Source organism: Arachis ipaensis, chromosome B5 (genome assembly GCF_059453495.1).
Source record: "Arachis ipaensis isolate K30076 ecotype BB chromosome B5, ASM5945349v1, whole genome shotgun sequence".
NCBI lineage: Eukaryota > Viridiplantae > Streptophyta > Magnoliopsida > Fabales > Fabaceae > Arachis > Arachis ipaensis.
Window position 1 is genome coordinate 20,651,133 of NC_142440.1, and position 21,794 is coordinate 20,672,926.

The 21,794-nt window shown below is 36.5% G+C and overlaps 2 protein-coding genes, 1 long non-coding RNA gene and 1 pseudogene across 10 annotated transcripts; 1 reads left to right on the forward strand and 3 right to left on the reverse strand.

The window, feature by feature from the left end:
* Positions 1–226: 226 nt before the first annotated feature.
* Positions 227–3,254, reverse strand: LOC107642127 (uncharacterized). Its single transcript, XR_015883251.1, has 4 exons — positions 3,038–3,254; positions 2,892–2,945; positions 2,658–2,814; positions 227–517 (listed from the first exon to the last, which is right to left on the reverse strand). It is a non-coding gene; the product is annotated as an uncharacterized LOC107642127 (long non-coding RNA).
* Positions 3,255–6,714: 3,460 nt separating this feature from the next.
* LOC148563553 (uncharacterized) lies at positions 6,715–8,525 on the reverse strand (annotated as a pseudogene).
* A 3,194-nt stretch (positions 8,526–11,719) lies between these two features.
* LOC110271823 (uncharacterized) lies at positions 11,720–17,053 on the forward strand. 8 transcript variants are annotated; one of them, XM_088488385.1, is made up of 5 exons: positions 11,727–12,148; positions 12,656–12,822; positions 13,229–13,288; positions 14,141–14,290; positions 15,471–17,053. In XM_088488385.1, exon 5 carries the CDS (start codon positions 15,569–15,571, stop codon positions 16,262–16,264), a length of 696 nt encoding a protein of 231 aa, XP_088344511.1. In that variant the 5' UTR covers positions 11,727–12,148; positions 12,656–12,822; positions 13,229–13,288; positions 14,141–14,290; positions 15,471–15,568; the 3' UTR covers positions 16,265–17,053. The 8 variants fall into 8 exon arrangements, with proteins under 8 accessions (XP_088344510.1, XP_088344511.1, XP_020978957.1 ...); XM_021123298.2 differs by having other exon boundaries at positions 11,762–12,148; positions 12,678–12,822; XM_021123295.2 differs by lacking the exon at positions 11,727–12,148 and adding an exon at positions 14,396–14,472.
* A 462-nt stretch (positions 17,054–17,515) lies between these two features.
* On the reverse strand, positions 17,516–20,629 carry LOC107640323 (cation/H(+) antiporter 15-like). Its single transcript, XM_016343852.1, has 3 exons — positions 20,513–20,629; positions 19,769–20,409; positions 17,516–18,698 (listed from the first exon to the last, which is right to left on the reverse strand). The coding sequence occupies exons 1-3, from the start codon at positions 20,627–20,629 to the stop codon at positions 17,516–17,518; spliced, it is 1,941 nt and encodes a 646-aa protein (XP_016199338.1).
* Positions 20,630–21,794: the final 1,165 nt, after the last annotated feature.

Genomic DNA, 21,794 nt, shown 5'->3' on the forward strand with positions numbered 1-21,794 from the left:
CACAGTGTTTTACGCTTAAGTCGTAGAACAGAGGTAGTGTGGTATAACAGACCTCTAAACAGTAAAGATATACATATAATACTGAAAGAAATAATATACTAGGAGCCTTGAAACAAAACGGGTAAACAAAATCGCAAAATAAAAAGCGCAACGCTCAAGGAATAGGATTACTTGCATGCTAAGAGACCTAATAGGAACATGATAAAGATAAGCAGAAGGATAAAGGAAAGCCAAGGTAACAGCATAACTAGCCCCTGACTCAGCCTGCGAAGCTAAGGCTGGCCGGAGGATATATATATATACATATAAACATACTTAAGTATCCCCAAAATACACCAAAACATCAAAGTAAACTCCTATCTCTCCCTAATCCTCTAAAAGGAGCAGCATACACAAGTTACTTGGAGAGTAAGCTAAACAAATATATACATATATACAACCAAAAACCAAAATACACCCAAGGACTACTTCGCTTCCCAAGATCCAGACGTCTAGCGAGGAGCCTCTCGACCTGCATCTGAAAAACAACAATACAATATGGAATGAGAACCGGAGGTTCTCAGCATGGTAAAAGTGCCACGCGCATAAGAAATACGGTCCTGAGAATGCCATAGGCAATCCTAGAACTCCGTTATTCAATTATCCAACTTAAGTACTAAACAGAAGCCATAAACAGGGGTAGGTATTCTAAATCTGCCTAACTTACTCAAGTTCAAGCTTAACCTAACACCAAACCATTTCCTCTGTTTCCTCCATCCTTTCATCATTCAGAATGTAACAGAAACAAGCAACCAAACAAGTTCACGCACAAGTAATGATCAAATAGTACAAATAGCAAGTATAACAAATAGCAGGTAATATATATCAATTAGGCATACCCAAAAAAATGCATAGCAATCAATACAAACAAATGCATATGATGCATGCCTGTCTTATGGCTGATGGGGCCCATCTGTCGGTTATCCAGCCAACCCGACAAGTCCGAAAACCTTAGACTGTCCCCCGTCGCGCATCCCCAAGAGTCTATGCATAGAGTTCACATTCATATTTCATAAAATCACTCAATGGGGGCTATCCATACCCGGGAATTTATACGTGCCCGGTCACCCTTACGACGTAGGGTCAACAGAGTATCGAGATTCAACCTGGAACACGTGATGGCGAGCCACGGCTCTTACCCAGGGAACTCGTATCTCAGATAGCATTATTCATAAGCCATTTCATAGTCATAATCATTATTTAATCATTCATCAAGCCATGGCATATTAACTCCTTTTATTAACAACCTCCCTTTCACATTTTTCATCGTCACTCCCTTATAATTCAACTTGATTACCCTTTCCGGGTCCTGACCAAACTTTTTATCAAACTCTTCTCATCCTTCTTAATATCGAATAATCTTAAAATCAACCCAACTCTAACATTAAATCAATCACATCACACGAGGATTGAACTTTAACTTCTCGAACTCATGACTATCACTAAGACATCCTCGACACTTTATTTTCTTTTCTGTTTCTAATATAGCAAATGAACTCGGAATTGCACAAACTTTATGTCCAGGCGTTCATATTGAAATAAGCTTTCTAACAAACAAAATATCATAATTTTCTGATTTTTTTAGCCTCAGGAATAAAGGAAAAACCGTGACTGCTCTGCAGTGCATAAAACCAGAAAAACAGCAGCAGCATGTGATATTCAAAATTCAATATAAAATCCAAGTTAAATCCAATGACTTTGAAAATTAATATAGTTAAAATTTACTCATCCAGGTTTCTTTCTCAATTGGTTCTGAGTCAATACCATTTTTAATGAAAAAGTTACATTACCTGGAAGTTAAGTAAAAATGAGACAAAATCTGTTTTAAAAACCAACAAGCTTAGTACCTTTCAATTGGAATAACTTTTATTACAAAACTCCAATTAAGCTAAATTTTGATTTGAGAACCCCTAGCTCATCCAAAAACAAGTGTGTCTTGGTTGCAACCCAATTTCTATTTAATTCTAAGAGTTACAAGCATTGGAAGTTGATGCATAGCTTGCTGAAATCTGTTTCTTTTTAGTTTTGACCACCAATATTCAAAAATTCACAGCTCCCAATCCTCAACTCTTAAAATTCTGAAATTTTAGAGAAATAAAGCAAGTTAATCAAATTTTATAACAAAATTGGTTTCGCTCCAAAACTCAACTCGTAAAAGTCGCAGCAAGACAAACAAGTTGCTGCCTGTTTGATCTTTTCTGCTGCTGGACAGATTTAACAACCTAACTTTAAAAATTTGCCATAAATTGTATATTTAACAAAAAGGTCCCAAAATTTCCAGTTTAGTTCCTTATATTCCCAAGTTTAGCCCAAACTTGGTCTCATGTAATTCCGATCATTACATAATTAGTTACAGTATATACAATACCACCACAACACAACTCTACATCCTTATTAACAAACACCAATTCTAATCTATCATAAATAAATATAAGAGCACACCATTAATAGCATTCACACCTCATAATTCTAATATATAAATTCACTAGCAAATCTATTCTAACAACATTACAAGGCTAATCATTAAATACAACAAACAATCCAACTTATTCTATGGTTCCTCTAACCTAAGTTTTCACAACACCGTAAATATTAAACGTGCGAAACTTAAACCATACCTTGGCCGATCACTTAATTCACCCAAGGCAGCTTCTCAACATAAAATCACAGCCCCTCGAAGCTCAATCAAATAGCCCCAAAGCAAGCCTTGTCACCAACAAAGTTCCAAGTAATCCAAATTCAAGTTCAATGCATAAACACCCTCTTAAACTACACCTAATACACATATATATGTTCCAATTCAGTTCTCTATTACCAAAAACAAGATTGAGCTAGGGTTAGGGTGTTCTTACCATACCCATATGCTCAATAGCTTGAGCCCACAAGTTCCGGAATCTAACTTGAACCTAGAACACAAAAATTGGACAAGATTCACTATAGGTTTTCAAGTTTACCAAAGAAAGAGGGATAGAGATTCTGAACTCAATAGAAGGCTTACCAGAGAAATTGTTTAGATAGAAAGGTAGAGCTCGACGCGCTGAGCGCGTGGCCGCGAACGGTGCGGCAATCGGAGCCCGGATGAGGAAGTTATGGTAGTTGGAAGGAATGGTGAGGGTTAGGTTTCTTCTCTTCTCCCCCTTGCTGTGTTTTTCGTTGCTGTGGTGAAATGGAGAAGATGAAGCTGCTGCTTCATTTATGTTAGGGGCCCGGTTGAACCCATGGGTCCGGTTTGGGTCCCGGTTCAACCGGTTCGGCCCTTCCGGTCTGATTTTGGGCCAAATTATCGAAATTGGTATCAAAATTCTCGTTTCGATGAGCTCTATCCTATTTTGATATTAGTTTTGTATTTTTAACTTTCCTAATTAAAATTCAATTTACTAACTAATAATTTACCGATTTTAGCGGGGTTTACACTTTCCAAATTTGTCAAGATAGCACCGTGATAGGTCAGCCACATAAAAGACCGGATCCTTTCAGGTCCTTTCCAAGATCAGATCGGGCTGAACAACCTATCATTCTGACTAGAAGAGTCTCCGTTGAGCTTCTGGTATGTCTTCTTCAGGTTGAAGGCTCCATCTGAGGAAAGGTTCCAAGCAATATGATCACTTTGTTTCCAAGGTGAAGGGGTGCAATAGCCACTATCTTTTTAATAACATCCTCGGCCAGCCAAGTCTCCAGCTTCCCCACGTCCCAGTTCCCTATGACCAAAAGAAAGTCCGTAAGAAAACTAAACTCATCAATATTAAAACTAACCTGATTAGCATGTTGCACCAACGGCCCTAACTCAGGGACCCAATTATGGTTCCAAAAATTAATTTTGGATCCATCTCCAATTCTCCAGATGTGGTTTTGTTGAACTTCAGGCCAAACTCTGCAAATGCCTTTCCAAAAATTTGATTCTTGTCTCTTCCTTTCCACTCTTGGAATAATGTCATTCCCTCCGTTGTATTTTGAGCGAACCACCTTCGCCCAAAAAGAATCCCTCCTTTCTACTAGGCCCCAACCCGCTTTTACCATGAACACGTGGTTCATAGTGCTGGCGTGGCGAATACCTAACCCTCCTGACTTTTTAGGCTTACAAACTTTATCCCAGCTTAGAAGGTGAATCCTTCTGGAGCTGTTAGTTTCACCCCCAAAGAAAACTCCTGCATTTACGATAAAGTAGAGACAAAGCAGTTTGCATAGTATAAGTAGGTAAAGAAGAAAGAACAGATTTCACCAGAGTCGCTCTGCCAGCTAAGGATAAGGATGAGGCCTTCGAAGAATTTAATCTCGCATTCAACTTGTTAATGATATCGTTGAAAGTATGCTTCGAAAATTTGGAATGTAGGAGAGGAACCCCCAAGTATTTACCGAGAACATCCGTCTTGGAGAAGTGCAGAGCACTACTGATTTCGGCGCGCACATTGTTACCCACATTTTTTGAGAAGAAAACTCTAGTTTTTTCCTGGCTAACTCTCTGACCAGAACTATCACAAAAGGCTGCCAAGCACTTGTTAATAATCTCAGCTTGTTCAAGTCTAGCTTCTGAGAAAAGAATGAGATCATCCGCAAAACACAAATGAGATAAGGCAGGCCCATCCCTTTTAAGGCGAATATGTTTCCAGAAGCCATGATCAACTGCCGCATTAATGAGCTGAGAGAGCCTTTCTATACAGAGGACAAATATATAAGGGGGGATGGGGTCTCCTTGACGAATGCCTCTAGAAGGAGTAAATTCATCAAGTTCTTCACCGTTCCATAAAACTCTCATTCTGGCTGTAGAAATGCAATGAAGAATAAGATTAACCATCTGAGAAGGGAAACCAATATCCTTGAGCGTTTCTTCAACAAAACTCCACTTGAGCCTATCATAAGCCTTCTCCAAATCAATTTTGATAGCCATCCACCCTCTCGAACCTTTTTTATTTCTCATTGAATGAATCACCTCCTGAACAATAATAATATTGTCAGAGCTTTGTCTACCTAGAACAAAACTACATTGGGTGGGCTGCACAATATTGTTCATGAGCTTCCGCAGTCGATTAGCAATAATCTTGGTAACCACTTTATAAGTGACATTACAAAGACTGATGGGGCGCATTTGCCTGAAGCTGGTAACCGGGTCAGATTTAGGAATAAGGGTGATAAGGGTTTCATTAATTTCCCCAACTTTCTCTGGCTCCACAAAAATTTGTTGCACCAAGGAGCACAGATCAGTTCCAACACGATCCCATTGACTTTGATAGAAAACAACTTGGAGGCCATCTCTTCCCGGTACTTTAAAACTTCCCATATTAAAAATAACTTCCTTAATCTCCATATTAGAAACCATGCTGCCGATCTGGTTGAGCTCTTCACTACTAACGTTAGGGAATGAATTACTGAGAACAAAGGGAACATCAGGCAAGAAGTCCTTATAAAGATCCACAAAAAAATTCTTAGCTAAGTCTTCTAATAACTTTGGCTTAGTGATCAAATTACCAAAATCATCAATGAGGGAAGTTACTTTATTCCTTCTTCTCCTAACCATAGTTGAGCCATGAAAAAATTTTGTGTTTCGGTCACCAAATTCAATCCACTTACATCTTGATTTTTGAAACCAAAGTAATTCTTCATGAGTCAGAACCTCCTCATATTCTTCCCAAAGCTGATTCTGAAGGTTTTCCAGAAAATAATTACGATTAACACTAGTAGCCAAACTGGAGGCAATACCTTGAAGCCTTCTCAAGAGAGTTCTTTTTCTCTTGAAAATATCCCCAAAAATATTTTTATTCCAATCTTTTAAAGAATTTTTAAAGCTGACAACAACACTGTTCCAAGAAGAAGAGACATCCCAGGAATTAGAAACCAAATTTGAAAAATCCGGATGCGCCAGCCAAGCCACAACAAACCGAAAAGGCCTCCGATTCCTATTTTGAAAGGAAGCAGTGTGTAGTTGCAGACAAATAGGAGAGTGATCAGAATTAAAATTGGGCAAATGCCTCAGGGTGCCCTCAGGGAACGATAATTGCCACTCCAAATTGCTCAACCCTCTATCCAATCTCTCAACAATGTTACCTCTTCTCCAAGTAAATGGCCAACCCACAAAACTCAGATCAATAAGCCTACAGTCTGAGATACAACTCTGGAAATCAGGACAAGCACTATGAACAACATTAGTAGAGCCTCCCCTTCGTTCATAATCGTGGAGCGTAGCATTGAAATCACCTAGAAGACACCAAGGAATGGTAATATTACTCGCCAAGGATCGCAAATTACTCCAAAGGATTCTTCTGTTAACGCGATGGGGCTACCATACACCGCAGATAGGAGCCAGGGGGTCGAGTCACCACCAACAACCTTGAGATGCACCATCTGGCTATTATGATCCAGGACATCAATCTTTCAAGTACCAGAGTCCCAGAGGCACCAGATCCCACCAGATCTGCCATTAGCTTCAACAATGAAAGAGCTACCGAACCCTATATTATTCCTAATCCAAACGCCACGCGACCTACTTATCTGAGGCTCTAACAGAATAATGAAATTAGCACTATATTCTTTTCTGAGGTCTCTAATAAGAGAGTGGAAAAATTTACTACCGGCACTCCGACAATTCCAACAGATAACATTCATTATAACAAGCAAAAAAGGATAGGGGAGTCACCAGCGACAACGTTACACCTGGGTATGAGACCCTGACTTGCCATTCTGCTACCAAGGGATAAATCCCTCTCTTTGATTTTTTTTACCACCAGAATCAATCATACTCTCATCTGGGGGCCTATCGAGATCTTTTCCTGGACTCCGCACAGCCTCTATATCCATATGAGAGTCAGAGGAGCTTGCATTCATCAGTAGAGAATTATTCCTTACCACAGAACCTTCATGACCTGTAGCAACTTGCTTCATAGCAACAAAAGCCTCATTCTGCTCTCTTTGAAGTTTTCGCATATACTCCATCACTACCCCTTCCATATCATTAGTTTCACGAGACTTCTTCGTAGGAGACACGGTGACAATGCTCTTGGAAGCTTCAGGAGAGGAGGAAGGATTCTTGATGACTATTTTAGGATTAGGCTTTAACCCTTTTTCAGATCCTTGTGGCCCAACTTTATTAAAGGGGCCCATTTTACCACTGTGAATTTTTACCTGCACCAACCCGTAAGACTTTTTTTGAATGATTTGACTCTTATTATTCACTATCAAGGCCTTTGAGGCCTCGGGGCCACTTGAAGCTATAATGGCTTCCTCTTGCATGGAATTCTTAGCCGAAGAATTTATTCCTTCCTCATTCAAAGTAATAAAACGTGAGCCATTAGCATTGGTGGGCATATCATCCTCATATTCTCTTTCCTGATTATTAGGTAGATCTTGACCAATCATGCCTCCAATCTTTCCTTGATTATTCATGCCCTTTTTCCGCCTAAAGTTACGTTTAACTAACATCCATGGCCCAAAATCAGGGGAAATTTGATTCCCTTGATTACCACCGCTAGGATCTTGATTCTTTCCATTTTGGTTCTCAGTCTCGACAGATGGTGGATCTTCGAAAACCATAGTGTTCCCTTCCGCGCTAGCTTCATGGCCCGCCGTCTTACCCACCGGTTCATCAGTGCATAAATCAGACCTGTGACCATACTTGCCGCAGGAGAAGCAAATTTGGTGCAGTCCTTCATATTCAATATAGAGTTCTGATCTAAGAACCGAGATCCTAGGGACAATTTTTTGGCAAGATCAATTTCGATACAAATTCTAACAAAGCGTCCTCTAGAATGGATTGAGGTTGACCGGTCAATTTTGAGCATGTGACCAATAGTAGACCTAACTCTCCATAGAAATTTATGGTTATAGAGCTCAATAGGGAGGTTTGGTATCCGAATCCAGGCAGCAATTTTTTTCACTGCTTTCTTAGATTCCAAGAAAAAAGGTCGCCATCTTTGCACAATGAGATAGTGTCCGGCAATCATCCAAGGTCCTTCCATTAAAGCATGAGAGTAGTCTTCTGCATCTGCAAAGTGAACTAAAAAATAATTACGATCCATATCAATAACATTAATAGAGCCTTTCTTACCCCAATCTCTCTTTAAACGTTGTTCCATAAATCCTAAGCCAACTCTTTTGCCCAAAAGCTTGACATAGAGTGCGGATCTCCATGGTTTACACCACTCGTCAAACTCTTCCTTCGAAATAGGAATGGTGGGACAAGGATTGAACGGTTCCTCTTCATGGGTGTCTTTATCCGCATCTTGGTACCATCTATTCTCTGGATCCGGTATGTCTTCATTAACCTCTTCCATGTCAACATGCTCATCCTCAATGATAGAGCCCGCCACGGTGAGGAGCGTATCCTTATACGAGATTTTGGAAGCTCCCGACTTATTTCCATCACAAGGACCAGTAACTTCCATGTCCTCGCTTGGTTGATTAAGATCAACACTGGCACGCGTTTTCACCTTTTTAGTACTACGCTGCACTAAGTCTTCTTCTTGCTTAGAAACCCTAGCAGAGCCTTTCTTAGTCATTTTTCTATTATAATTAGTTGACCAATCGTTTTGTAACTCTTTTGATATTAGATGAGAATCTAAGTTTGCATTTTTGTTTTGGAGGTAAGCTTATGCTGGTGTCTTCAGCTGGGTTAGACCTTTGTAACCATTTTTGCTGTATACTGCATTTTCTGTTAGGCATGTTATTGAGTGCATGATATTCACATTTACTTGAATTAGATATGGCATTGCCTTCTATTCCATGGCATTAACATCTGCATTCAGTTTAAATCTTTTTGGAAGTTCATTTACTGTGATTATGAAATTACAAGCAACAATATTTTCTGGTTGGCCACTTAGATTTTGTGAATTTCGTTTAAAGCAGAGTTTTTGTCGGTGATCAATGTAGCATTAATCTCATTAGTAGATCAATCCATTTTGTGTTAGAACTGGTATCACATAGGGATAATGAACAATAAGCCATAACCGAATTGAGCAGAGGATATGAAACATGTAACTGGTTTCTGTTTTATTTGAGTCATGTTGCCTTAAGTACTTTCGTTATGTTAAAGAAATGCCTATTCTCATATGTATGTCTAACTATGGTGGAAAGTGGAACTAAATGTGCTCAATTACCAAATTAACTAGATGCTAGATCTTCATGAATTCTGTAATAATAAATTAACAATTTGGCTTCAGAGTATTTCTTTTCATTTTCATAGCTTGCATATTCTGTTGGCAAATGTAATATCATGGCACTCTAACATATATCACTTTGTTTCCAGCAAAGGGAAGTTTGGGGACAGCAGCTGTGAACTACATAGACAGTGATGAAGATGAGTGTCACAGCGAACATTGCAGAGGAAAGACACTAAGCTGAAGGTTATGGCGGATAATGAGATTCCGAGTTCTTCAGGTGCTGTCAAGCGAAAGCAGCGTCCAAGTGCTTCTATAAGTGATGTCGGTAGGAACAATGACGTCTTGGATGGCTCAGATTGTGATACTGCCAGTAACAGTTGCAGTTCTTCTTCTGGTTCATTATATAATATATGGATCAGCTTCCGTTGAGTTCACTTACAAGTAAAAAGAGAATGAGAACTGAGCCAGACACTCTTTTGGTTCGAACTCTTCACCAAAGTAAGTGACAGGCGGTGTGCATAAGAAATATATGTATGAAATATTGAATGACTTGTATATATTCGTTTTTACTGGGCATTTCGTGTTTTGTCTATATCAAAATGTAATGAAACGTCCTCTTTGAAAAGAAAATGTCCAAATGTTCTTAATTTTGTTTCAATTCTAATAGCCTTCCCCTAGTCTCTTAAATCAATTCTTCTGGGAAAGCAAGAACTATATTTTCCACTATATGTTGCTTAAGAGATGTAGTCATGTAGATTATTTTATTTTTTGTTACATAAAGATCTATATTTTCTTCATGGGATTTCGATATAGTTATTGATCCTGTGCTTTATTATTTAGTGTCTTTCTCTTTCCTAAACATGGATGTGTATTTACTTCACTTCACTTCACTTCACTTCACACAAGTTATTTTGTTGAAGATCTTGTACTATCTAGTCATAGATGTAAAAACAACTTAAAAAACCTTCTCCTTGATGTTTTAATATGTTTCTGATGTGATAGCTAAAAGCTTACATTTATAATGATCTCATACTAGTTTCCAAGTTTTTTATTGAGAACCCATGTTTTCTTGCGCCCATTGTGAACTGAGTTCATAATTCATTTTTGCGTTTTATACTAACAAATTTATATCCTTATGTGATATTTTTAAGTTATTTAACGTTAACGTTAAAAAGTTAGCTGCAAAAATATCGTTAAAATATTTTCAAATGGTACAAAATAAGCAAAAAATATAAATTTTTTATAAGCAAATTATTAGTGTATTTGATTCGAAATTTTGTAAGAGTGGTTATATTATTAATTAATTATATAGAAAGCACATCCAAAAAACAGAACTAAAATCTGATCTTTATATTTTTTTTATCATTTTTAAAAACGTTTTTGACCATTCAGAAAAAATTGCAAAAAAATATTCACTTAATATAAAATTACTAAAGTATAAAGGTAAAAATATTTTATTTTTTGATGATAGTTAAAAAAAATTACATCAAAATTCAACCTCTAAAATTTTATTTGAGAATTTAACAATTTAATATTTTTCTTGATTTTTAAATTATTTTAAGATTATTTCGAGAGTTATAATTGGAGACATTTTTGTGGTTTGCTCTCATTTTTTTCATTGAACCAAATGATACCAAACCGAACCGCACCGAACCACCAATACAAATGAAATGAATATCCCCTGCATAAACCCAAGCAGTAACACACAAACTCGGTGACACTTTTTAATTTGAATATGGAAGCAAAAGTGGTGAAGCAGTAACACACACAAACCCGGTGACACTTTTTAATTTGAATATGGAAACAAAAGTGGTGTTGGACTCGGATATGGAAAATACAGGTGCTTCACAGCCATGTGGTGTCAGTGGAACAGAACTCGGACCATGTGAGTTGACGGTCCGAATTGCGTTTGATATTCCATTTCATAAAAAAATTGACAACAACAAATAACTCGGAGGGTCCGTTTTCTAGCTTTCGAAATTCATATTTGCCCAACCACAAGTCGGACCATGCGATTTCTTAAGCAAAATTTTTAAAATCAAACAACTCGCATGGTCCGATTTGTGTACTCAGGTTTTTCAAATTTTTAACACAAATCGAACCCTTCGATTTGTGTACTCTGAATTTTTTTCAACTTTTTAAACACAAATCGGAGGGTCCGATTTGTGTTCTCCCACAATTTTAAAAAACACAAAAAATTACTATGTTAAAGTATATCACTCATTTTGTTTCCATATCAAAAATTTTTAGCCACCTGGTGATTCTCAATCCCCTGAACAACTTTACATTGAACCACAACTACGGAATTATATTTAGCTTGCAAAATTTCGAACTACTTAATGATAAATTTCAATGCTTTTCATTGATAGGAGGGGAATATTCTAATTACCATCATTTTCAATTAGGGACGTTCAAAATCGATCCGAATCGAACCAAAAAAATAAAAAATCAAACAAATCAAAAATAAAAAAATCGAAAAAACATGTTTTGCTATTTTTATTGCAGTTCGATTTAGTTTTCGATTTTGATAATAAAAATCTTAACCGAATTGAACCGAACCGATAAAGTAAAAAAACCAAGCCCACCCCACCCCCAAATGAACGTGACCTAACTTCTTCTAACCCAGTAACCCCCACGTCCCACCCCCAAACGGAACCTAGCCCCTCTCTTCTCAGTTCTCACAGTCTCGCTCTCTGCACCCCCAGCGCCGGCGAGACCGTTCCTCCCACCACCTCGCAGCGCCGCGAAGCCTTCCTCCCAACGCCGCCGAATCTTTCCTCCCACTGCTCCCAGGACCTCCTCGCGGACAGAGAGAGCACCACCCTCGCACAGTCGCACCCAGCAGGCCAGCAGTAGCACAGCACCACCCACTCACCCAGGACCACCCAGCGGACAGAGCACCACGCCACCACCTAGAACAGCACCACGCCACCACCCAGCAGCGTTTCTGGCCACCCACAACACAACACCTCCCACCCAGTCACCGATTCAAGTCAGAGATGGAGCCCGAGCCACCGAGTCAGGTATGTAATTTGACCGAAATTGCTGTTCTGTTTGTTGTTCATTTTCAATTGCTGTTCTGTTGAATAACTGAAACTGCTTTGGTTTGTACTCTGTATTGTTGGTATTGTTGAATATCTGTTATCTGATAAAGTGATAATATCTAAAAACTTTATCTGAAACTGCTTCTGGTTTATTATTATTATTAGTTTTTCTGGAAAAATAATATAAAATAAAAAATTACTTTTGAAATGATTTAGTATGATTTATCAAGTCTTTGGAGGTTCTGGATCTTGATAGGAAGAGATTGAAATCAGTATGGTAAGATAAATTTGAATAATGAGAAAATGGAAGCAGATTTGAAGTATTAGATTACCTCCGTTATTGTATCTGCTATCTTTTAATAGGTTTAGTATTGACATCATGAAGGTAACATATAAATAGAGAAGTCTTGGAACTTGGGCAGTTAAGGTTATATTTCAATTGTTATCTGATGGTCACTACTGTTTGATTTGTACAATATGTAACAGGTTTCTGTCTACGATGGTCTAGGTATAAAGGTGGACCAGCATTACCGAGGAAGTTGATCTCGCAGGGTGCTGCACAGAAGCAATATAGTGTTGAGGTTCACCCACTCATTTTGAAGTTGACTGATGCCAGAGATAACAGTGTGTCAACTGTAAAATTAAGCAAAAAGGTACCAATTGATTTCATATGGGGTTGTCTTGTTGGTTTTGCGGTTATGTTGCACTAAGTACAGATGAGTATCGAATCCGTTAAAGTACGACACCTATTCAATTTTAAAAGCATATGTAATACACATTGGCATTACTATGTCAATGATATTCATCTCTTATCCAAAAAGAAAAAATACTGTTGAGTATTTTTATGTGAGGAAGACATTGGAACACTGACATTACTTGATAGCCTATTGCAAGTAAAGAACATGATTTGCTATTATAGGTAAAGTTCTTCTATTCTTTCTTATTAGCATATTTTCCAAGGCCATCTACTTTGGTTCTAACTTGGCATAATGTGATAATTGAAATGTTAGACCAATGTAGTTCTGATTATTGCTTTTCTGTTTCTCTGTTATATTTTAGGCAAACATAAGGGAACTATATGAACTGGTGTTCAAAATCAAAGGAGTAGAACAAAAAAAGGTGCTTATTTATTTATTTTTATATTTTTCCTTATGTGGTTATGTTTTGCTTTCTTTTTCCCTCATCTGTAATCAATAATGCTTTCCCCTTTTGTCTTTCTTTTCTTTTCCTGGTTAAAAATTATGTTAGGCCTGTATTTCGGATTACTTCAATTTAAACAAACATTCAGGCTAGCTGTGTCAGACCAGACAAGTATGGTAGTATTTTTTTGAATTGATTGAAAAAACCAAATAAACCGAACCAAATCAAACCGATTTTAATTGATTTGGATGGTCTCGCTAAAAAAACCGAACCAAACCAAACCGCAGTTTAATTAGACGATCGGATCGGATGACCTTTCTCTCAAAAACCGAACCAAACTGCACTGCGAACATCCCTATTTCCAACTACATGGTAGACCTTGACTTGTTTGTTCTGGGTGAGTTATTTGCTCCAATCGTTCTGATTCCTCTTTGTTTTTTCCTTGCCCTTCATTTTCCCAATTTGCTTTGTTTGTCAGTTGATTATTACTCACGCTTCCTTGTCTCTGTCTTTATTATTGTTTTTGGTTTTAATTTTTATGCCCTCAAACTGTTTGATGAAATGTCACATTTATGCTTCCAAATAACGATGGGTCTGGTCTGGTGAGTGATAGAATGCACTCATGTTTTCCCTTCCTTTTGATGCCTTGCGTATATCTAGCTCAGTGATGTTGATTGTTCTTCTAAAATTAATTAATTTTATTTATTTATTTATTTGTAAATAGAAAAAAGTTGTAAAAACATTGTAGTTTGGTATGCTTGAGACCTATGTATATGTAGCACCAAATTGTGTAGTAGAGTAATAGAAATTGTTAATTTTTGTTAACATCAGGAGAAGCATTATTAAGAACTTGGAAAAAGAGGTGGTAATGCATTAGAGCAGTTAGTTTGTTCCTATGGGGTGGAGATCACGTTCCTACACTGGCCTCTTTCTGTCAGTAGTAAGGGTTGCGAAGTCACATTCGGTGCCCGTCTCTCAAAAGTGGGTTTTATTCTGATTTTTTTGATGGATAATTGTTTATACATTTGTGTTTCAGTGAAATGTTGGTCAAGTGTCACATATGTGTTGCTCTTTTGGTCTTTCCAGGTCCAAAGTATTTTATTATTCAGCTCCAAGTGTTTTAAACGGTTGTTTTAGTAATGGTTATGTGATGAATTTTCAAGGTTAGATTCACAATCTCCCACTGATAAAATTCTTAATTCCTGTTCACTTCGGCTGGATGGCAGTAGTTAATTACTATATGTAGCAATTTGTATATTCATGATTAAATTTTTGAAAAAATGTAGAAGTTCTGGCTTAGAATTTTTAAATTTGTATTTGGAGGATCACTAACTAAATGCTTCTTTATTTTCTTCAGTTTTAGAATTTTGTGATTAAGAACATATCTCATTGATTTCCATGGAAGATTTGCATTGTTTTGCTATATATTGTGCATCTTTTAAGGTTTTTTCTTTTGGTAGAAAGTCGATAAATTGTGGACTAAATTCAGGTCTTGTGCAAACATAACGAATAAAAAGGGACTGCCCTAAAACATTGATTTTCTTTTCTTTACTTCACTGAAATTGGTTAGAAGACTCAATTTGATCTCGAACTTGTTTGTATGACCTACTAAGTCACTAGCAAATGTTGAAGAGCTTCTTAATTCTTGACTATAAGTTATTATTGAAAGTTCCGATAATAGCTTATAGTAACTATGTAAGAGTGACAGAGAGATAATAGATAATACTGTATGCATTTATATACTATTTTCTTTGGCAACGTGTCTACCATATTTAATGATAGAAATCCCAAATAATTTGTAAGCAGGATTAAGCTTGATCCCTTACGTAGGAATTTGTTTTCCTCCTCAGAACATGATATTATCATGTCCCTAAATAAAAGATGACAAAGCATGAATATCCATATATATATATATATATATATATATATTCCTTTTGTGTTATGGAAAACAAAGACAAAATTCCTCAAGAGGGGTCCTCCTTGGACCTTGATACTGGTTCTGGTTGTACTATGATTAGATGAGATTTTATGAAAGATGAAATGAGTTCCTTTTTTCTATCCATGATTATTTATTTATTTATTTATTATTCTTTTTTGTTGTGTTACATTGATAAATCTATTCACTACTTTATTCTGCTTAACTAATGATCTGTATTTCCAGCAATTAGAACATATGCTCGAGGTGGACGCAAAGGTTATGATCTCTTTAGCAGCAGAAAACCAGGGAGTGCAGATTTCAGGAAAGCCTGGGCGAAGGAGATGGATGAAGATAACACTCTATGGACAGGAAGCGAAGATGAAACTGATGAAGAAAATGACTCAAAGAGTCATCTTGATAAAGAGATTAGGAAGGCAAGACAGCAAGCTAAAGAACACGCAGATCTGATCGATGCTGATGACAGTGATGAGTTAAGAAGTGTTTGGTCTGACACCGATGAAGAGAAGACGCTGTGGACTGGTGATGAAATGGACAGTGATGATGACATTCCTACAGAAGCTTATCCAAATGAAAAAAGTGATAAGTACATAGATAAATTGTTTGAGTTTGATGAAATGCCGAAATATAGAACCATCTCAGAGATGTTGAAAGCCGAACAAGAACCGGAAGAGTTGTCACCAGGAAAGCAAGCTCGGAAGATCGCTGTTGAGAATGCTCTCAAGAAACTAAAGAAAGGTCCAGATGGGAGGTACACCAATGTATGGGAAGTAATGAGTGACTTGGACATTCTTATTGGAGCATTTGAGAATGTTGTTTCAGGTCCAGAGTATGCAGAGCTTCGACAAGGAGGGCCTAAACAATTGAATATGCAATTTTTCAAGGACATACAAGCACGTATGAGAGATCCAAATTACAAATTCTCACCTGAGTTGAAATTGAGACCAAAGAGTAAACTGGTTCCAAGAAAAAAATGGCAAAAAGCACAGGCTAGAAGGAGAAAAGCACAAAAGAGGTAAAAGCCAATGGGCTTACATTGTAGTTTACCTTTGTACTACTTATGCTACTTCTTTAAGGTAGTGTTTGTTTCCAGAGACTGGGATTGGGACTTAGTATTGTGTTTGGTGGCCAAAGATTGGAACTAAAATTTCAGTCCTGGAACACAAAATTCCCTTTAGTACCTCCAGAAAATGGGAATACAGGGGACTGAAATTTTTGGGAATGGATATAGAAACTTTGATAACATTTCCTCTCAAAAATACCCTCATTTAACTTTTCAAATTCCAAATCTACCTTTTAATCTCCGTATTTATGTTAAACTAAATATAATATGGAGACATAACTCAGTTCAGCACATTTTATATCAAACACAGTACAAAGACTTAATTTAGTCTCTGTTTCCGAGTCTCAGTCTCCCTTCCAAACGTAGCCTAATAGATTAGAATACAACAACAACAAAGGCTTGTCCCATTAGAGTTGTTTCTGAGTTGGGGTTTTACGGGAAAAAGGGAAGGAAAGGAAAGGCTTGTAGTGTTAAACTTTAAATTTTTTACATTACAATCCCCTTCTTTTCCTACTCTTCCCATCCCTCCAAAATGCCAGCTCGCAAACAACCCTCTTAGACAGGGTCGGCTGCATAGTTTAGTCAATTTATAGTTAAACCTTTTCAATATTGGATGAGAATGATGTATACCAATGGATTAGATATTTCACTATTTAATCCATGCATGAATATTCTTAGTATACATATATACAGTGATGGAGAATTCTAGTAGTCATATTTAGTATGTATTATGTGTTTATTTGATTAGTCTTGAAGTCATGTCTCTCTTAGTTTTTAGCTCTTTGGAGTATATAATTTTATGGTTTCCAATGCTATGAAATTGAAATTCTAACCTATAGTACCGATGCTAGGAAAAGTATGTAGTCAAAACTGAAACAAATGTTAGTAATGTGCCTAGTCTAGACTATAACAAATGTCTAGGATAATAATTGATGTATTCTACTAGACTAAATATATTAGGTGCATTTGGTAATTGTTGAACACAAATCATTTGGAGTGAAGTAAAATTTCAATAAAAACAAATCAATTAGTAAGTCAGTATTTACTTAGATTTCGCTGTAAAAATTGTATGGTCATGCATGTAAGCAAGAAACTGGGTTGGTTTGTATACATGCTTAGTAGTACAAGCAATTAGTCCACACAATTCAATCTCTCTCACTTCCAAATCAGAATTCAGAACCTATACATACTTGATGTTATTCTTTCTTCAAAACATTCTACTTAATGATCTTGTCATTGAAGGTGGTTTGCAAATAGGAGGATGACAACTACGGTTGTTCTCATAATTTTTACCAAATTCCATTCCCCCATACCCATATTTCTGTATAACATGCACAGAAGAGTAGGAACCAAAGCTATTTGATGCCACTAAGTCCCCAATAACACCTGGTTCAGGGAAATCAGTCCAATCCAACATTTCGGACAACACCCTTGAGTGCCTACCTTTCCCTTGTCCCAAAACATATAAATCATAACGCTTTTGATCAAATTCATTAACCACTCTAGGGATATCATCATCACTTTCCACATATCTCTCTTCATACTTTATTGTATCCTTATTGTTCACTCCCATAATCCTAAAATTATTCACACGGCTATCATCCAACTCTCGTTCCTTATTCTTATCTAGCACTGCTGATAGTAGTTCCTCATGGCCAGATTCCTTTTTTTGATCCTCCATTGCAGCCTTGCCACACAAAATAATCCTCACCATAGTGAGTTGTATCCGTATCCTATGCTGTCCTGCCATCCTCCACGCAATAGCCAAGGCTTCGCGATCATGAGGACCCCCAATGAATAACATGATGATGTGCAAATTGGCATTCAACAATGAATTAAGGCCGCGATCAATGAAGAGCCCCACAGAGCATGGTGCATCTTTCATCACATTCTGGTTTATCTCGCCAAACACCTCTTTAGTTACCTCTAGGTTGCTGTCGGAGCTCCAGTGCTTGCGAAAAGGAAGGAGTACCAATGATGTTTGTTTCTCCATTGCTAGATTGTATATGTCACGGTTAATTGTCGCGAAAGGTGACATGATCATGCTGGTTTCAGCATGGTTGCCACTATGCACTTGTGCAAAGAAATGGAAATGACTTGCTATCGTTTCCATGTCCTTAGATGATTGTGATTGTGATTGTGAGAATCCGAGCGAGCTTTGATGCTCGAGTTGAACAGAGACAAGGCTAGTGACACGACCTTTGAGCTCAACGAGTTGAATTGCTGTCACTCGCAAAGAGGAGACACTGATACCACTTAAGGCCTCTAGGATATTCACCATTCCACTGGCATGGTGAGGATTGTGCACACAAACCAAGATTCGAACTTCTGTTTGAAACCCTAGGTTTTGTATGGTCCTTAGCATGTTCATCCTATAGGCTGTTTTTGGCCTGTAAATGACGTTATTGGAGACACCATGAAAGTCATTATCAGAATAGTAAGCGTCATGATTGAGAATGCGTATGCACTTATAAGCTGAAATGGCGAAAAAAGAATAAATGCACGAGTGTATTGATCAATAGAAAGTGAAAGTCTTATAAAAATATAAAAAATGATAAAAACAAGTGTCATTTCTAAAGTATACTGTTATTTATGTATGACCATGACAATAGAAAGTGATAAAATTATCTCTATCTAGTTTCAAATAACTAAAATAATAATGGGAGATAATTTATCTGATATAGAGGAGAAGACAAACTATGAAGTATTTACAGAGCACATTACTCTTTTATGCTCTCGCCATTAATCAAGTGGCGTTTTAGATGAACATACAATGATACAAGATAACAATGAGTTCATATTATTGTGTGTACTATGGGTTGATCCAGATTTAGATCTTGTCACATCCAATATCAGTATTTGTAGGTCTTTGGTGTCATTATATGAAATGGATTAATTTTGATTACAACTGTGATTCCATATACTTGAAACATTAATCTCAGATACCATTTGTCATTTATACATTGAGGGAGTTAGACAAAAAAGCACAAGAGTTATATATATACTTAGAATAAACTACCGTTTTTTACTAAAAAAGATTTAAGCACTGAAATTTTAATAATAAAAGATATAAATTGACTGGAGATCTATTAAAAAAAAAGAGTAGTTCAACAAATTTATTTAAAATAGATAATTTGTTGGGTAGTTTTGTCAAATGATTTAGATAGTTTTGTTGAACTAGTTCAATTCTCAAAATGAATCAGTTTATAGTTTTCATGATTAGAGTCATTAATATTTGAATTTTTCATGATAAGAAACAATAATTTATAGTCTAAGTTATTCAAACTATGTCCAACAATGCTATATATACTCAAGATTAGATGAACAGAAAAAATATATAGCATTTTTCTAATCAATTTAACCACCTTATTATCCCATGCAATGTTGAGCACTATGCGTGACAAGACGCCTTTGGTGTTCATAAGCAACCCAAAAGCCAAACTCTCTCTGAAAGGCATACCATAGTAGCGAGTAACTGCAAATGTTGTAACCATCTTTGTGAAGATAGACAAGATCACTATAACAACAAAACCCAAATCTACAGTCTGCAAATGTTGTAACCATCTTTGTGAAGATAGACAAGATCACTATAACAACAAAATCCAAATCTACAGTCTGCAAAATCTTAACTACATTGCACCTCAAGCCACCACTGAAAAAGAACAAGGGTGCTAAGTATCTAGATCCAAAATCATCCGATCTCTCCATCAACATCTCGGTGAAGCTTCCTCGTGGAATGGCAAGTCCGTAAATCAACGCCCCGACGAGGGGATTCACACCGAGGACATCGGTAAGCCCCGTGCAAGCGAAAAGCCCCATGATCACAAATGACAACTGGTAATTGGTCCAATCATGCTTGTTTGGTTTCTTGGCCACTATCTTCTCTAGCAAAGGGCGTAACACAAAGTGGCTTAAGAGAATAAAAGCTATGACACACGGCATTGAGAAAATTGCTCTATAACCATTAACAAGAAATGGAAACACCAATGCAAACATAATCCAATTATAGAAGTCATTGTGTGTTGCTACTGTTAATGCCAATTTTCCAAGCCTAGTGTAGAGAAGTTTAAGGTCCACAAGAATGTTTGCAAGAACAGGAACCTGTGATACTAAGAACCATAGACCATATTAAATTGCATTGGGGTCTATTATACTGGTATGTTTCAACATTATTTTTTAAGAATTTCTTGTCCACTATTATTACCAAAGAATAAATTCCGATTCCCAATATCATTGGAATCAGAGTGCTGCAAATTGCAATTATTCTGGGCTTCTTAGGTGCTCTTAAAACAAAATCTAAGTTCATCTCAAGCCCAGCCATGAGGACATAGAAGATGAGACCCACTTGTGCTATGGTTGAAAGCAAGTAGAATCTGTATAGGGAGAAAATCTCGAAATAACTTACTCCCTCCCAATTGAAATATTGAACTTAGCAACATACCTGCCTATTGCAATAAAATATAAATTAGTTTGGCCTAATTAGTAGAAGGCAAATAAGGTTTTTTATTTTCTTTTCTCTTTATAATGGAAAAAAAATTATGTAGTGATACAAAGGCATTAGGGTTTTTAGGTGGATGCATGCTATAATGTCAATGCTGTGGTTGTTATAGTGGCTGTTACCTTAAAAACTGTTATACTAAAATTAAAATAACATATTTTACTGATTAACAATGTATTTTAATTTAGAAAATAAAAGAAAAAATATTATCAATATAATGGTGTTACTTTAATTTTAACAGTATTTGTATAAACTTTGATAGACACTATAGCTATACACACCATACACTCCACCTTTCTAGTGAATTCAAGTTCTAATTTTTAGTCATAGTATGATAGACACGGAAATAGGCATGAATAATGTAAAGCTCGTATATTTTTGTTTTAAACAAAATAAACGTGAAGTTTCTATTGAAAACAAAAAGTTTCTACTTCCTTATCTTTATTTTTCAACTGCTAAACTAAAATATATGTAAAAAGTTGCTACTTCATTATGATTTGTAAATTTCTAACCACATCATATATTTTTTTCTATTATATTATTATTTAATGATTTTTGTTATTTGTATCCAAATCTTACTATCAAGATCTAGTCTCATTACTGAAATAAGAAAGATAATAAATGCTAGTTTTTTTCGATTGGATTACAAACTCGACTAAAATGGGGAGAAAAGACATACACAAAGCCTAATATTTTTAAGTTCATTTGTTCAATTTCATTAAAATGTATTTGTATTCTCCATATTTATGTTTCCTTTCCATGATTTTGTGCTACTCTAATAATGTCACAAAATAAACTAACATGTAATTGAATAACACCAAAAAAAAAAAATAGAAAATAAAAGAAAATAAGAAGTTGTTGTTTGGTATTGAAGGTTTTCAATTTTATTAATTTTTTCCCCTTCATCTGAGTGGTATAATTGCTACAAAATTTACCCCCACAATGCGATTTTGATGTCATGAGGGATAGAGAGAGAGTGAGGGGGGAA